At 40.5% G+C, this 18713-nt stretch overlaps 1 protein-coding gene across 2 annotated transcripts in view; it reads left to right on the forward strand.

Moving 5' to 3' along the window:
- Positions 1-18713, forward strand: part of CDH13 (cadherin 13) — a 446013-nt gene that overhangs the window by 307709 nt on the left and 119591 nt on the right. For both annotated transcript variants that reach the window (XM_077184876.1, XM_054640681.2), the window contains exon 7: positions 2423-2601. In XM_077184876.1, coding sequence (XP_077040991.1) covers positions 2423-2601 — 179 coding nt within the window. The remainder of the gene's footprint in view (positions 1-2422; positions 2602-18713) is intronic.

Below are 18713 nucleotides of genomic sequence, written 5' to 3' on the forward strand. Positions count from 1 at the left end.
TTGATATAAAAAAAATCTCAAAAATGTGCTAAATTTCTAAAAACAGTGCATTGGGTGAATCTTAATTCTTCAAAAAAGAAAGCAGTTCTTTTTCTCTCTTTTCTTCTCAATCAGTCTCACACAAAGTAGGTGAAAATATCAGGAAAATATCAGGGCTGGGATCATCTTGTAACACTGGAAAACATGGCCTGGTATCCAGTGGTAAGCTTCTTTTTGAGCTGTCTGACCTTTAATCACTGCTGAATAAAACCAACATGCTGTCAGGCCTCTGCTATTTTTCTCAAGGGGGTAACTCTGCCCGAAGTAGCAATAAAATAAAACCTTTGAGAGCTGATATTCAAGGTCACTACAAGAAGAAGCAACACTCTGTACTCTGGGAACTACCACAAAAGGGGAAAAAAAGAAAAGGAGAAATGTATCTAAACAAGGCAGTTGAGTTTGTTTAACAGTGAGCAGGCAGTTGTTATATCAGTCTATAACTGAGACTGGGCTTGTTTTTATTTTTACCACAATATTTCATTTTTATTTGATTTTTTTAAATCCAAGACCTTCAGAAAGAAAACAAACTCACTGTACATGAATGATACATATTTCTGTTACTGAGGCACTTGCAATCTAATGTGTCAGGCCCTGTCTGCATCAGGATTTACCCTCTTGTAGTCATTTTGCCACAGAACTCTCTGTGAATACTGAAACGTGATCCTATGGTCTTACAGATCTATGAAGAAATGAATATGCTGTATTTAACTTTATATATTTAATTTATACATATAATACATATTAGATATATATTATACATAATATATTGTGTATATTAAATTTATGTATTTAAATTATATATTTATATGCTGTATTTAAAATGTGTTGACCATGATAGTTTAAAATAATACTTGCCCAATCTGTGGGGAAAAGAAAGGTTGAGTTCCCACAGAGGAATTAACCTGTAACAAGGAATTCTGGCTCACTCTGATACTGATTCACACAGGAGATAATGGTGTCACTGCAAAGTTACTTCAATGGAAGTGGTGTAGATCACAGAATCTGATAAATTGTTACAGCTGGGATTTTTGGGCCAAAGGCTGGATCCCTTCCTAGGTTTCTTACTTTATGGTTTGCTAATATCTCACATGAATCTGTTACTTACCATTGATTCACTATTGAAATGAATTTATAGATTTGATCATGGTTTTTTTGGTATTTGGTAGAATCTCATTCTGTCTTCAGCTCAATATTACCAGAAATATTTAATCTTGCTGTGATCATATATTATTTAATTAGATTGCTTTTCAAACTAATGCTTACATTTACAATTATAGATGAACTGATGAAGAAATCACTTTGGTCTAGGGGTGAGCATCTCACAGTTGAGCCCAGGTGTCTCATTACACCCTTTCTTTTTTTCTCAGTGTACTGTACAAAGCTGATAAAATGCTGACAGAATTTTGCTCTGGGCTGCCTGTCTTGGGGAGAGGAAAATCCTTGATCCAGGGATGCAGGATGTGCTCCCTTCCTAAGCACAGGACTGGCAGCAGCTCAGTGCTCTATTAACTGTGATCAAGAAACAAAGTGAGGTTTTTCCTCTGCACAGCATTTAGGAATCTGTGCAGGGAATTGCGTTTCCCTTACTGCACTCTGCAGCAGAACTTTGTGCTCAGGGAATTTCCTGGCAGAGAAACCTTCAGCACTGGAAGGACAGTGGGGCAATAGAGATGAGGGCTTATTGATGTTCATAAAATAAGCTCACAAATTTGTACAAATTGAAATTGGAACAATGCAGGCTTTAATAATTACAACATTTCTTATTGACAGAAATGACATTTTGAAAACACATTTTGAACTGCAACACTTCGCCATGCAAATAGAGACCTGTTATTTCAGCATTGTTGTTTTCATTGTAGCCACCTGTGGATTTTCTGCCTGCAGAATTAAAAGTGGAAGTGATACACTTGTAATTAATTTAATGAAATGCAATTACTATGGATGGCTTCAAAGCCCAGAGACACAGGGAATTTGTGTTAGAGCACATGAGTCTTCTGTTGGATAAGTAACAAGTACTCACTCCCTACAACTCCTGAAAGGTGTCTGTGCTCAGGTGGGGTTGGTCTCTTTCTCCAGGCAGCACTGACAGAACCAGAGCACACAAGGGGAAATATAGGTTGGGTATTAGGAAAAAGCTTTTCATGGAAAGAGGCCCAAAGTACTGGAATGACCTTTCTAAAAAGGCTGGATGTGCACTGGGTGCCAGGGTTTAGTTGAGGCGTTGGTGCTGGGTTGGACTCCATCTTGAAGGTCTCTTCCAGCCTAGTTAAACAAACAAACAAACAAACAAAAGTAAAGATAATGTGAACAAGAATGCAAGCTAAATACCCTCAGTGTTTGCGAGGGTTTTTGCTCAGTGCCCCTGCCTGTGCCCTCTCCCCAGGAACCACGGTGATGCGCATGGCGGCGTTCGACGCCGACGACGCCGGCACGGACAACGCCCTGCTGCGCTACAACATCCTCAGGCAGACCCCCACCAAACCCTCCCCAAACATGTTCTACATCGACCCTGAGAAGGGAGACATCGTCACCGTGGTGTCCCCTGCGCTGCTGGACCGCGAGGTGAGTGAGAACTTCCCTATTTCCAGTTTCATGGTTGTGCCTCTAAATCTTCTTCTGGGGTGTGAGAAGACGCTCTGGGTGTTGTTGTGTGGGGATTCAGATGCTCGCTTTTATGGAGTCTTTTAAGAATTTTGTTTATTTCTTACTCGGACTTGAGAATTTCTAATCTCTGATCAGATTTATAAATCTAGTAGTTCATGATTTCTGTGCGAGACATTTAGTGTTGTGTAGTGAGAAAGAGCTCAGGATTAACTGGACTTCAGCTTAGAGTTAGTAATTGCCACCCAGAGCTAACTGTGCATATAGCTCATTCTGAGAGTATTAGTTTAGTGCTCTATATCTTCCCTAGAATATTTTTATGAGTGGACTTAATGAACTAATTCACTTGGTACCCCATAGCCAAAAAAAGAAAATGCAAAAAGGGGTAGGAAAGGAACAGGTAATCCTCAGATGGCTTTAAGGTGAATTGCCACAGTGCCAAAATCTATGCTTATAACAGATCATTAACATTATGAGAGCATAAATTGATGGCAAAGAAAGCTTAGGTATGATCATTTCATGTTCAGAAGATAATAAAGTAGAGGCAATCTGTTAATCCAAAGGTTTAGGTACCGGAATGTATAAAATCTTGGCACCAGAAAGAGTTACTCTATAAATCACAATTTCCTTTCATGAAGTAGCCCTGAGTGCTCTTAGATTCCTGGAGACATCCAAATTCTGTTCTTGCAGGGTGTTTCAGGTGTGTGCTGAGTCACTGAGCTTGTCTTCTAAGTTGATTGGACTCAGGATTGTCCAATGTTCCCAATATTCAGCCCATTATTTTTCATGTTACCAGATAATGCACTTCCCTTTCTAGGTGGGTAATTTCTTTCTACAGGCTTTTCCAGCAGCAAATATTTCACAGGTAAATCAGTCACAGATACCAGGAACGTAGTGGAGTGAAACTAATGTCTGGGACTGAATGTCTGTGTTTTTAAGTTTAAGAGATTCTGATTTTATTCATATTTGGGTGCCTGGCCACAGAATGGTGCCAAAATTAAAGTTTACAAAATCCCTACCTTTTCTCCCCTCAAGTTTCCTTTCCAAATTCATGGTTTCAGTTCAAACAGTTCAGCTTTTTACTGTTTTCTAAAGACAGTTTTAAGTATTTTTATTCCTCATAGATAACCATTCCCCAGATTAAACCAATTTACTCAAAATTAGAAAATCAATGGAAAGGAATGAACATGGCTGCTTTTCCCAGTGCCTTCCAAAGGTCACTGGTGATTCGTGAAATAATGATGCTGTCTCCATGCACCTGAGAGCAGGAGCTGAATTCCTCATGATTTTTAATAATCACCAATTCCATACCTTTACTTTGAAGGTGACATGACAAGCTGGGACCTGTTGAAATTCCAGAGTAATTTTTGTTGTTCCAAATCTGAGTGGTTTAGGAACCAAAGTGTGTGGCTGTGTACAATTTGAACACTAAAATTAAATATTGTCTGCAGTTAAAATCCAGTTTCACTTTGTCTTGTCAGAGGAAAGGCTTTGGGAAAAAGGATGTTTATTTTTCCACAGTCATCTTTGTGGGTTCAGCCTCTTCCCCTTCCTGCCCATATGTCTTGAGCAGAAACTGGTGGTCAGGCCTCCATTTTCAGGTCTGTGGAGTTGCCATTCATGGTCAAATGAATTACTTCTATTTTTAACCATAATTGCAGCTTTTAGAGACAAGCAGCCTCAAGGTTTTATTCTGAAAAAAAAAAAATCTGGGTACCAACTTAATATTGATGTTATATAAATAACTCTTATGTAGTTCTGTGTGGCCTATGAAATTGAATTATTATAAAAAATTGTCTGTGTGAGGTGGGGACAGGGAGAGTAAAATGTGGAGGAGGAAATGTCTGAGTGGTTTGGGAGGAAGAAATGTCTGACTGGATTCCTGCTGGGGGAATAAAGTGTCTGCACATCTGCAGGCTTGAAAGAGTGGCTTTCTGGAAAGGTGTTGGGCTGGAGGGAAAACCATGTGCAGATAACTGCTGATATTAATGCCTTTTTATTGGGAGCCTGAGCAAATCCTAAATGTTTTGGCCCCTTGTCACAATCTCACACGAAATGTGTTGTAGGAACATGGGAGGAAGAATTGGGAGGAAGAATTCTTTCCCCTGAAAGCCTTGCTAGAAGGTGTGAACCACAAGCTGGAGGCTGAGGACCAAATCCTCATGAAGGAGAATCTGAGTCAGGAGTGGTTTTATCTCAGCAATCCTTATCTTGCTTTCCTTGGCACCTCAGAGGACAAGGTGCTGTAGTAGGCACACAGAGGAAGCAGCAAACCCTCCCATCAGCTTTTCCACTGCTTGGAGAAGAGATTGGATGTTGGGAGCAGCTCAGCTGATGCTGTTTGGTGATTGGAATTTGAGCCAGCAGTGTTTGCAGGTGCAGCTCATGGAGGGACACACAGCCTCTGCATAGGGCTGGAGAAAAGTGAGATTGTGCTGGGGAATTTCACAGCCCAGACACTGCAAAATCTCCTGGTCCTGGTGAATCTGATTATCCATGGTTTCCTGTTCAACCTGCAGCTTCTCCTAGGTTTTACTGAAACCTTTAGCAGGGTCAACAGCTGCTGTCATTGTAGTTGTGCTCCTTAAAACTGTAGCAGCCCTAGACACCAATTAAGGAGCTGAATGAAAGTAAAAAATTCTCTAGGAAGGACATGGAGAAAACTATTTTTCATCATTAATGTGATTATGCACCAGAGTTTTATATGAACTCTTTCAAAGCATGTTAGAACACTGACTAAAATTACTCCTATTTTCCATCTCTGTAACATTCACCCCTGCTTGGTCCTTGATGCTTTTGGGAAACTCTTCACTGCATTTAAGACAAATTAGCCGAATATAAATTGCTTGAGGGGTGGTTTTGTTCTTTTTTGTTGGGTTTTTTTTTCCCATTTTAAGTTTAAGATTTATTTCATATTTGTGCATCAGAGGGAACAGGAGACTGGAGGTTTTGCCCAGTGGGGGAGACTGAGATGTGGACATGGAAACATCTGCCAGGTTTTGCCCACCCTGGATAGTCCAAATTGTTTCTCCATGCTTCAGCATTTTCAGAAATGGAGCTATGGCATAGCCTAGAAATTCTTGTTCCAGAGCAAAGAATCAAAATTACATTTTGAGGCATTTACATTAAAATGAAATAAAATTTGGACATCTAGAGAGCTCAGTTTTTAAATCAAATCATATAGATGGGCAATTCTTAGTTTGCATTAGTAAAGATCTATATTAACAATATTAAGAGACAAAAATGAAAAAATAATTTTATTTTTAAAGTATTATCAGGGGAAAAATAAAAAGTCATTTAAAAGGAGAAGGAATTTATTTGTTTCTGGTCAACCTCAACTGTGCATCTTAGCTATGAAGGACCAGCTCAATGTGAAGAGAATTTTTAAAAATTCCTACAAGTCCTCAAATTTTCTTTTTAATTTATTAAGTTTGTTGCTAAATAGGGAGTTCAGAGATGGGAATTCTTCCTGTTAGAAACTGCCTGGATGTTTGCTGGGGCAGGGATGGGTGATGGAGTTGCTTTGGAGCTGTTTCCATATTTGAGTATCCCCTAATAAAAGTCCTTCTGCACAAAAAGGGTGTGCAGGAGCCCCCCAGGCCCCATCCTGCAGGATGCTGAGGGAATCCTTCCTCCCTCCAAGGAAAAGGCACAGAGAAGGATTTGTATTTATACACCAGCAGATTTTTTTATTTATAAATTTTTTAGATTCCAAATCGTTTCCAGAAGCGCACGGTCCTGGGGGTTTAAAGCAAAACTCAGGTAATTTCTCAAAGAACATCCATTTTCATTTTCACAAGGCAGGTAAGGACACATTTTTGAAGATTAATGTGGGTTGTTTTTTTTCTCTTCTTGTGGGAGTTAGGCATCCTTGAATGTGTCAGTAATAAAGATTGAAGAGTGTTAGGGGGCAAATTATACCTCCAGGTATCCATTGGAGAATACATTTTGATTCATAAATTCAGAGGAGAAGGATGCCCTCCATCAAAATATATGGTCTAAATGACACAAAATAGAGCACAACAGGGAAAGAGAGGAAAAAAGCAAGAAAAACAGGGGGAGGGGAAGGAGTTGGAAGGAAACCTTGAGGAAATGTCCTAAATTTCAGGGACGGAGACTCCAGTTCAAAGTGACACTTCCCTGCAGTGAGAGGAAAATAATGCACCTCGTGTGCATTAGTGAAGAAAACACTTGTGGTCTTGTAGAATGAACTCAGAAATTTCCTTTATGGGTAAGGAACTGGGTTTGTGCTTGCCCACAATGCTGTTTTCCCAGTGTTCCAGACCCCTCTGCTCTATAGGAAAGCAACTGTGATTTGCATCAACTTCATGACTAAAGTACTAAAAGAAAGCTGTCACCACAGTTGCTTAAGTGAAATATTTACTTCTCACAGTTTGAGAAGTAACCTGCTTTTGCTTTTGATAGGAACTGCTGTGCCTAATTAAATTTGAGTTCAAGTTAACAAATGGTTTGAGCTGTCTGCTGCACGCTGATCCGTGTGCTGGTGCTTTCAAACACCTCAAGAAATCCAGTTCAAGTGTTCTGTGATTGTGAGAGACCCTGGGCTGGGCTGGGGTGAGTGAAATGTGTGTTCTGCTGTGGGCTGACACGAGCTCAGGAAGCAGCTGCTGTGTTCTGTGTGCGTTTGAACCAATCTTGGTGCATCACTCTGCCCTGGTTTCAATCATAAATGCTTTGTTCTCTCATTATGACTTGAGAAAATGGAGCTGAAAGGCTTTTGCCATGAACTGTGAGGAACCTGGAGTTACATCAGCCCCCAGTGCTCGTGTTTGTGTGAACTGCCCACAAAAACAAAGATGGTTTGGGGTCTGCAGCATCTCCCTGGTGAGGGGAGGCTGCGGGAGCTGGGCTGGTTCCCCTGGAGAAGGGAAGGCTGAGAGGGGATCCCATCAATCCTTACAGACTGGGTGCCAAGAGAATGCTCCCAGAGCCTTTTTGGTGGTGTTCAGCTGCAGGACAAGGAGCAATTGCCATCAAAATAAAAAGAACAAGTTCCACCTCAACATGAGGAATAATTTTCCCTGGAGGGGGCAGAGCCCTGGAGCAGCTGCCCAGGGAGGGTGTGGAGTCTCCTCTGGAGACATCCCAACCACACCTGGACAAATTGCACCAAGTTTTTATTCTGAAAAAAAAAATCTGGGTACCAATTTAATATTGATGTTATATAAATAACTCATATGTAGTTCTGTGTGGCTCATGAAATTGAGTTATTATAAAAAATTGTCTGTGTGAGGTGGGGACAGAGGGGAGTAAAACGTGGAGGAGGAAATGTCTGAGTAGTTTGGGAGGAAGAAATGTCTGGCTGGATTCCTGCTGGGGGAATAAAGTGTCTGCACATCTGCAGGCTGAAAGAGTGGCTTTCTGGAAAGGTGTTGGGCTGGAGGGAGCACCATGGGCCACTCCTGGACACTTTTCCTGTTGAATGGAACAACATTCCTGCCTTGGAGGGGCTTGGACTGAGTCATGTCCTGAGGTCCCAAGCCTATTTTGACTCTGCAACAGGTGGTTGAACCTCCCCCTAAAGCAAAGGCTCTGGGACTGAAACCAGATTTCAACTCTGCAGCAAAAGCAGAGCACAGCACCCAGCCAGTGCCTCCCCTGGCTGGGAGGGATGCATGGCTGTACAATGTTCAAATCAGCAGCAGCCCTGATCCATATTCTGGTGGACATAGGCTGGTGTGGAGCAGGGCAGAAATGTTCTTTACAGCTCTGCTGGCATGAGTAAACCACAGTGCTCGGGTCCAAGGGGCTGAACTTCTCTGAAGGGGTTGGGAGTGGAAAATAGAAAAATCTCCTCCACTTCTGCATGTGGACACCACCCTTTCTATTCATGTTTTCCCTTTTGGAGATAGGTGTCCTAGCAGTCAATATAGTTATTACCTGCTCGATCTAAATGCAAATGCTGAACCAACAGTGCACTCTCATTTTTAATGAAAAGATATTAATCTTTTCAGCAAATGCATTCCACATTTGATCTTGGTATTAACCTCTAACATATTCATATTTACAGCAATTGTGGGAAAACATATACCTTGGAGCACATCAGCTCTAAGTTGGAATAATTGTATCATTTTGTCTTGTCTTCTCTGACAGAACTCCCACTTGCACACCTTTCACTTGTTTTGCAGTGTGGTAAATTCCAGAGCTGAACCTCAGTTCCTATGGTTTAAGGGGTTTTAGTAATAGATACAGCAATATCTCGTATTTCTTTCTGCTTAAAATACAAGATAAACAAGGTTTTCACCATTTCCCTATGGTTAATGCATTTCTAGCATTCTGGTTTCTGATGCTTGTAAACATAAGCAGCAGAGGGTCTTGAGTCAGAGGAAAGCTCATGGGCCTTTGGTCTCTTTTCAGAGGACACTCCATAGCCCATTATACCTGAAATATTAGAAATGGGGAGGAAAAAACCTGCCAATTATAATGTTACTTATGGGAAAATGGACAGAGATTGAAAGTGCTTCTTAGTGAGATGTAAAATCATATTTAAAGTTAATTTTAGGATGAATTTTTCAGTGTTTGGTCTTAAATGCCCGCAGTAAGAAAAAAAAAAAATCTTAGTTTACCAGTAAGTCTTAGTTTGATTCCTATTATGTTTTTGATGAGATAGCTCATGAACCTGTTCTTGAATCTTGAAAGAAGCTGTGCAAAGGAGAAATAAAAGTCAAAGTTATGTGTCAAAATATGAGCAGTATGATTCAGGTTACAAACAGGAAAAGCTCCTATTGAGAGAACATGAGAGGATATGTATGTTCATAAACAAAAACACAAATCTGATCTGTTTGAAGCTGTAGTGGCAGAATTCCTAAAATCTTTCATGACGTTAGATAATTTCTAATTTCATTTAACACATAGCTTGGTTGTCTGACTTAAAAAAAAAAAAAAAAAAGAGAGAAAATTATCTGACAATAATGGGACCAGAGTTTCTTTTCTGTAAAAATGCATGAGGGGTGAGCATATTCCATCAGGGAGCCATTCCAGCACAATTTTCCTGTCTCCTCCTGGGCAGGGGGTGCAGCACCCAGACCCTGAGGCAGACACATCACTGGATAGCTTTTCTTCCAAATCCAGAGCACAAAGTGTGAGAATCCACTTCTGGAACCAAGATGAGCAAACACTTTCTGCTGTCTTTGGGGATGGACAGCTCCCTGCAGCAGCTGCTGCCTGCACTCTGTGTTTTTACCTTTTCCTGCTGCCCCCAAATCCCCACCTTGGCCCCTCTGTGGCAGCCCTGAGCTTTGGTTTGTTGGAAACACCTCTGCAGGTAGAGCCCTGTGCTCATGCCAGCCCCCAGAGCATCCTCCTGCAGCTCTGCTGGCCAGCACCCACCCACCCCTTTCTGGTGCTCCTTTCTGGGCTCACCCAGCACAGTCTGGAGAATGGCTGCATGTCCTTGTCACATTTTAACCTGGAGCTTGCACGGGGGATAAATTGCCATTTAAAGGCAGAGCTTCTGCAAGGACATGCCCTTCCTCTCCAAGATTCCCAAGATAATCTCACAAAGGAATCTTTTAATTGCTTTGTCTGCGTCTCACTCTGACAAGGAGGGAAGAAGGAGCATTCCTGGTTCTTCATTAGAATGTTGGATTTATTTCTTAGGTGGGCTACTGGCCCTTCATTCCCCAAGTGCTTTATGCACTCATTGGTGGCCCCAACCATCATTTTAACTCTCAGTTTTCTTCCTGGAAAATCTCCACATTTCCCACAAGATGATGTGAATCTGATTTTTCAAACCCACAGCTCTCTGTAGCTTTGCTAAGCAATATTTATATTCTCCCTCTGCTGTTTTGGGTTAGGAGTTTGGGTATCACTGCCTCCTGTGGCAGATAGTTTGCTGATCCTCTAGAAATGTCACTCATCCAAACATCCTGAGTTTCTCTGACACTGATGTATTGCAGAGAGATTTAAAAAATATCATCCTCAAGGCACTTACAAAGAGTGACACAAAACATGATATCAGCTGCCCACATATTTTGAATAGAAGCTGATAATGGAAATGTCTTTTTTTTTTTTTTTTTTGGTGAGAGTTTCTTTATTAAAAAAGAAAAAGAGAGCAATATTAGCTTTATGGATGGTGAGAGGTGAGAATCCCACTGTGACAAATGGCTGTCTAAGAAGGGAAAAGAAGTGGTGGACTTAGAATAAAAAAAGCCTCCAGCTGCAGGTTTTGCAGAGGAGCTGGTTAATTGCTAACTGGTTAATTGCTAATGGTTAATTGCTAACTGGTTAATTGCTAACTGGTTAATTGCTAAATGTTTAATTGCTAACTGGTTAATTGCTAACTGGTTAATTGCTAACTGGTTAATTGCTAAATGCTGGCACATATTCTGCTAGAACTAAGAGCACAATGATCTTCAATGTTCATCTGTGACTGAAGATGGTGAAACTTAGAAATCCCAGGTTGAGGACAGACCCCACATTTGGTAGATATTTGGGGCAGTGGTCTCAGTTCAGGGAGAGGTGGGTGAGCACATAAACAGAAAACTAAAAATTAATGTTATCCATGTAGACTAAGGTGCCAAAAGGTGAGAGAAATCTGACAGATTCTCGCTGGCAGTGTTTTATCAGCCCTTGCTCGGGGCCAAGGAACATGACTCCAAAAGGTAGAAGTGCTTCACTATGGATTAATCCCATTTTTTTTTTGGAAGTTTCCCATTTCCAAACAGTTTTTTCTGGCTGGACAAGATGAGCTTCCTGCTAGAGAAGCAGTGTGGAGCACAGTTAATGCTTGGAAACAGAACTTTTGGATATTTTATCTTCAAAGTCTGGCTTTTGAACACAAGTATCAATACTTTCAGAATGCTCAGTGCTGAGGAGAGCAGAAAGGACAACATCTGGAAGTGGTCAGTTTACAACCAGCACGAATCAAGTAGAGTTAGCACTGAAAATAAATGGAATTACTTCAAAGTTACTATAGGAATAATTGCTTAGTTTGGTGGAGCTGCAGCTCGGGGTACTTGGGACTCAACAAGAGTTATCCCAGAGGTGCTAGATCTGATTTTTTATTTTATTTTAACATGAAAAGAGTATTTTCAAATATGTAGGTGGTTATTTTTAGCCCTGCTAGAATAATTCCAATTTCCCAGTGTGTTATTTTGGGATAATTCTAGCACCAATGGGGTTTCATTTTCGATTCCCCAAATGTCATCAGAAAACAGACACATCTTTGTCATTTTATTTTCACTTTCTTTTATCTTTCCTGTTTTCTTATGACTTTCTATTTTTAGAGTGCACGTAGCAAAAATCATTTAAAATATGATGGTTTGTAGGAGATTGTATCTTAATACCATCAATTGGGAAATTTCTTTCTCTCCAATTTCTACCCAAATTTAGCTCTCTTTAGTGCTGGAGTATTTAATTACAATAACATTAATTAAGTGTGTGTGTGTGTCCAACTTTTAGTTTTCAGTCTATACTGTAGAGTTTTACAAAGCTCTATTCAAGATTAAAACAAATCCCTCTTAGTCTACATGGAGGACATTAATTTTTAGTTTTCTGTTTCTATACTCAGTGTATCAATTAAAAGGTAATTTGAGGAGGCAGAATGTGAATAAATATAATGAGTCACGTTAATCAAGTTCTCCTCTGCTTCTCTTCTGGACTGGAGGATCCAGTGGTGTTCCATTTGTAAAACATTCAGGGAACTTTTTGCCTGATTGTTTTAAATTTTTGTGTATTAAGCAAATCTCAAAAATTGAAGTCTTAATTAAAATGCAACTGTCCTAGTGAGACAGTGGCTGCCTCTGAGTCTATTTTCACATGTAAATGTTGTCCATTTAGCCCATATTGTGTCCATTGAAGCCCTTCAGAAGCTCCAAACCTAAGGCATAAATGAAGACATTCAATGATGTGGTGCATTAGTGTAGACAAAAAGTTCTCTTTGGCCCAGCCTGGCTCTTTCTGTCCATTCTGTGCTGTTTGATGCAGCTGGGAGCTCCCCAGGTGATGAATTTCCCCTTTCTGGGGGATCCCTGCACCCCCTGTCAGTGATCCCAGTGCTGCTCCTTGTGCCCCAACTCTGCTTGATGAGTTTGATGACTTTTTACAGTTTGTGGTGCCTTGGGAAGGCTGAGCTGGAACAGAGGCTGGGCAGAGCTATAGAATAAAGCAGGGATTATTAAAAGGATCTCCTCAATGGATCCACCTTGGGCAGCACAAGAGCCCAGCCAGGCCTGCACCCAAGGTGAACCAAAATGGTCCCAAAATGAACCCAAGATGGACCAGAATGATCCCAAAATGGTCCCAAGATGAACCCAAATGGTCCCAAAATGAACCCGAGATGAACCAAAATGGTCCCAAAATGAACCCAAGATGAACCAAAATGCTCCCAAAATGCACCCAAGATGAACCAAAATGGTCCCAAAATGAACCCAAGATGAACCCAAATGGTCCCAAAATGCCCGAGCACTCCCGGGGTCTCTCCCTGGGATCAGTTCTGCTCCATTTGCATCTTGCAGTTCATTGTCCCATTCCAGCTTTAGCCCCTGCAGTCCCATCCTTGTTTTTCTCTCTCCAGCCCACGGGGTTTGTGCTCTTGGGCTGAGATTTGGATCATTTGTCCTTGGTGCCCAGCTGGAGCAGGAATTGTTTTGTGTCCCTGCTCTGTGCCCAGAGCTCAGCATCCCCTGATGTGAACCCAGACCCACACAGCTCAGAATCTGAAAAGTATAAAAGCTCAGAATCTGAAAAATATAAAAGCTAAAACCTGAGGCATCATTTGCTTGTGACATCTTTAACTTGATCTGTCTCATGCTAGGGCTTTTATTTTCTTTTTTCCTTTTTTTTTTCCTTTTTTTTTTCCCCTCAAAGCCAACTTTATTTCTTTGAGAGGAAATCCATAAAGCATCATTCTCCCTGCAGAACAAGTAAGAGCTGCCTCCTTGGAGACCAGAGATAAATCACTTTTAAGGGAAGACATTGCTCACTCAGAAAAGTAATTTGTAAACATTTTAAGTTTGTGCCATATTATCCCACCATCCCCAAACAGGTGCCTGCATCTAAAATGCTGAAATATGAATTCTCCCTTGCAGGCTGATTGAACAGGGAGCAGCATTTATGAACGGTGACTTTTCTTCTTTGGCAAACAACATCTGATATCTTCAGAATATTTTGCCTGACACTGCTCATTAAGAATCCTACCCTAGATGAGATGGTTTCAGCATAAAAGTTGAATATTTTTGCCAATTAATTTTTCTGTATAGTATTTATATTGGGATGTTGCCCTGCATGAACAATAATAGTAGATTTAGGCCCGGCAACGCTCACACTGCAGGTGAGGTGTGGGGTAGTGCCATGGAAGGGAGACTTCCAGTCCTTGAAATGGGAAATAATTCCATTCCAATTCCAAAAATCATGCAAATAGGATAGGAAGTAATGGAAAATAATTAATGGGAATTGGCAATAATTAATAAATGGGAAACGATTCCTTTCCAATTCCAAAAATCATGGAAATATTCCAGCTTTAAGGGACTGCAAGAGAAAAAAAGGTCCAGAATCTGGCCTTTGATTCCACAGCAAAGAGAAATAGTAAATTTTATTCCAAATGTATTTCAACTTAATAAACATCTGTCTTGTATATTTAAAACTGCCATTTCAGGGTTGTAATTATATCATCTGAAAATAAGTCCTCCTCAAAAGAGAATTGAAGTGACAGGCTGAAGAAAATGAAACATGACGTTGCTCGTTCTCCTTTCGTCCTAGAGCTAAAATTTAAATTAATTTTCTTCTTCTTGTCAGAAAGTATTTTAATTGGAAATCACTTTTGATTGCAGTTTTCAGAGAGGAATGGGATCCTTCCCATTGTGTTGTTCAGTGTCTTCATAATATTCTAAATTAATCTTTGCAGATATTTTAAATAGTTGATAGCTGTGATGGTAATTCTAAAGAAGGTTAAAAAACCTGAGATAAATGTAAAGATTCTCACTTTTTTGTTGTTTCTTGGCACCTTTTCATACAGATATGGTGTGTTTGTTGCCATAGTTACCTGCTTGTTGAGAGAAATGAATATTTGATAGTAGCAGTAACTAGACTGTAAAAATTAGTTATGCTGCTTCAGTTCAATTTAGGTTTATCACACTTTTTTTTTTTTTTCCAGCTGAATTTTCATTATAAAATGTTGAAGGAAAGTTGTAGAGTCATATTCCTCTGGGAGCTGCGAGTCTCTGTAGCCCTGTAAGTTCATTCACACTCATTCCACAGCCCCCCGATGAACTAAAAGATCCTAATTAAATTTTCTTGCAATATACTTCAATTTTCAGTTTTCAGCCCACTTCTAATGGGAACTCCTCTCAATATCTTCATCTAAATCTCACAGAGGACAACAGTAGCCATTCCATGGCCACCACAGGTGGTGGCTTCTTGTGCTGAAACAGTGAGAGGTCAAATGCAGGGGTTTGGCTTAATCTCTCACTCCTGAATAATTTCTGGTTTGACAAAATCCTTTTTAATACCTGCTTCAGCCCACAGCAGACAGTGGAGCTCCCCACAGCTCAGGAATGCAGCTTGCAATGGCTGTCCAGGCAGAAATTCAGGGGAAGTTGCATGTTAGAGAGGAAAAGGATCTCCAGAATAATTAAAAAAGAATACGTGGTTTAATTAGGAAAATTCCAGGAGTGAAGCAGCTGCTGCTCTGACATTTGCCTCAGCACTGGCACCTTGCTGCCTGCACGAAAATCTTTGGCAGAAAGGGTGACTTGAGGGAAAAATGATGCTCTGGGTCGTGTTATCATGCAGGGCTGTCTGAGGCAGAAGTGACAGAAATCGTGTTGGCTGCATTATCTTCCCTTACTCTAATTTCTCTTGTCTTGGAAATGTCTGAATTGTCTCTGTGCACTTTAATGTAGCTTTGATAAAATGCATAACTCATGGAAGAGAGAAACTGAAGGGAGATCAGAGTTTTCCCAGGGGATTTCTGCCTTCCCAGTGAACCACGAGAGAGATGGAAAGCGCTGAAACGAGGGAGAATTTTCAGGAGAATTTGTCAAAAATGCACTTCTAACATCTGGAAGCTCTGAGATTTCCACTAATGGGATTAACTGCTTGAGAAAACGAGGGGAAGGCAGGAAAATCTGTGCTGGTGGTACTAATGGTGTGATTCAGGCTTTCCTGGGTAACCAGAAAGTTGTTGCCATTGATTTTCACCTCGGAAGTTGCAGCAGGTCCAAGGCAGCTGCTGGGGGGAATTGGAGATAGCAGAGCTTTTTGCTGGACTCTTGACTTCTCACCATGGCCTAATTATAACATTAAGGCATCATGTTCCTGCCTTAAAAGAGAAATAATCACCAGGTTCTGCAGACTGAGCTGGAGGGTGGCACTCTGGGCCAGCAATGGGTAAAAGCTTTGCTTTTAGCAGGGTGAGCAGTGAGGAGATGCTCCTGAGAGCTGCCAAGGGGAAATCAGGGGGGTTCACTTAGCAAAGTCCAGCACTTTAAAATAGATTGGTTTTTAGGTGTCTGGTTTGGGTGGTTTTTTGTTGGTTTTTTTTTCTTTTTTTTCTGTGAGACATAAAAAGGTCTAAGTTTGATGAAAAAGTTTTTGAAGCTGTTGTGAGTTTGTGACTGTGCCTGCATTGGGATGGAGCCATGGGGCTGAGCAGAGGATGGGAATTCTTTTCTTGTCAGTCCTTCCCTTCCCCATCTGCTCAGGGCAATCCCTTCCCAGCCCTCAGCTTCCTGTCACTTCTGTACAGAGTTGGATCAATATAAGTTTTTCCTTTTTTTCATATATAATGCCTGGCAGCTTATTTATTAGCCTAAAGTTTGCATTAAACAATACTGCAGCAAAATTTCCAGTGCACCCCCTACCCCCAAAAAACCCAATAAAAACCCCAAACCACAGGGGTTTTCCAGTGTTTTCTGACCTTTCTTCCCCAGCCAACATGGCAAGGAATTTGTTTCTTACATGGGAGAAAATTCCATTAGCAATATCCTCAAGGCTTCGGGGGATTTACCATCTTGCCTAATTTGTTAAGAGCTGAGTTTTTCTGAATTGTCTTTAGGTAAGGGGAATTCTTCAAATCTTCAGTTCTTTGGGTGCACTGGATGTAGGGAGGATTTGGAATTTATTGCCTAAAAGGGGATCTTTGAAGTATTGTGAACATATATATAAATCTATATGTGAATATAAATACATTAGTGGCTGGTTCTTTGGATTTTTTTTTCTTGCTTGAGAGTCCTTTCAAAGATATTTTATAACTGGCTTGCCTTTAATTGGAAAATGAGACATGGAATTTCATATGGTTTTGCTGGGAATGTCATATCTCAGCATAAAAAGTCCATCCCAAGGTGTAGATGGAGTCAAAACAAGCTTTTACTAAAGCAGCTGCCAGTGGAGTCTCACAGCTTGATTTGAGGAAGGAAGCAGTATTTTAAAAAAAATCATTATTTATATTGTGTAAATGAGAATTTATTTTCATTTTTAAAGCAGATCTTGTCTCCTTTTGGGTGAGAGGGGCAGAGCACCGAATACCTGAGCTCCAAAAACTTTACCAGAAGCTCCTGCCTTGCCAGGTGCTGTACAGGAGCATTGGTGTATCAGCTTCTTACTGGTCCCCTGAAGTTTATTTATCATATTTAGTTTATCAGCCTCCACATGAGGCAAGCAGGATTTGATTGCATGATCTGACATGTCAATGTTATTTTTGGGAGGCCAAAGGGAGTCTGATTTGATCTCAGTGACTTGGTGAGCTACTCCTACTTGAAGAGATGGGTTTAAATTAAACTGAGGATGTTCATTTCCAATAGATAAAGCAAGATAAGGTTTTCTTTTTTCATCCCAGAAATGATAGAAAGCAGTATGTAATTTTTGGTTTATGAAGATGGAGGACCGAAAACTGACAGAGATTTTGGAATATAAATTAAAAATTTAGATGACATTTTGAGGAAATGGATAAGCAGAAGATGCTGTGCACTTTGGTTCGAGTAAAACCTGTCTTTTTCAATCCTATCCAGGGAAGATAAATTATGTAGTGTAATTCAGACTATTACTGATAAGTGTAATGGATCAAACAGAGCATTCTTAGTTTCAATAAACAGGAGTGAGAATGGCAACTTCCTGAACACTTTCCTATTCCCTGTGCAGCCCATCTCAGAAAATACCAGACAGTATCTTCAGAATAAACCATACAATGCTCTGCAGAAAACATTCTGGAATATTTGATATCATTTAAAACATATCTTCCACTCAGTTATAAATATTGGAGAACACTGGGAAAGTGTTATAGCATTTTCCATATAAATATATTTCTTATTTGTACATGGGCCTGCCAGTAACCACTCAGAGATGCAACAGCTGATTTAAAACCTGTAGGCAAAAAGGAATCTGCTGCAAATGGAGGGTTAAAGCTAAGGGGTGAATCTCTTGTTAGAATTCTGGCATAAATAATGAGTAGAGAAGAAAATGAGTAGCAAATAAGAAATGCTCAAGAACTGGTGAAGGGGTTCAGAGTACTTAATTTAGGTTTTTGAGCAAGCTGTGCACTTGTATACTCCATGAGAAAAACGATGTTTGGCTCTTGGGTGCCACAGTGCACCACAAATGGCACTGAGCTCTGACAGAGCAGACTGTGCTCAAACCTTTCCATGGTGGGAATGGTGTGAGAAGTTTCCCTCTCCTTGCAGACACGAGGGGTGACTGCAAAAAAGAAAAAAGTAGCACAGGAAGGGCTGGAACCAAAAAGAGCCCAGGACAAATTTGGTTTTGCATGGTCATTTCCTCTCTCTGCCATACTGCTGTGTGGATTTTAGCTGTTGTGAAAACATCTGGAGAGGCACAATTATGTGAATTCAAAATTTCAGTCACTTGAATTCCATTGGAAATAATTCTAGAAATTTCTGTGTTTTGGCTTTGAGTGTACATCAGAAAAGCACGAGAATTTATTCCTGTGGTTCTGATTTGGTTATTTAATACCAATCTCTGCCAGAGCAGAAAAGAATAACAACATCCTTAGCAGGTTACAGACAAGGCTTCACCTGCAGAGAGACTCATCCCGTACCAGAACCCAAGGCTTTGGTTTTACCTCCTTATAAAACAACCATGGATGCTCCTCCTGCTGC

Source organism: Agelaius phoeniceus, chromosome 12, assembly GCF_051311805.1.
Source record: "Agelaius phoeniceus isolate bAgePho1 chromosome 12, bAgePho1.hap1, whole genome shotgun sequence".
NCBI lineage: Eukaryota > Metazoa > Chordata > Aves > Passeriformes > Icteridae > Agelaius > Agelaius phoeniceus.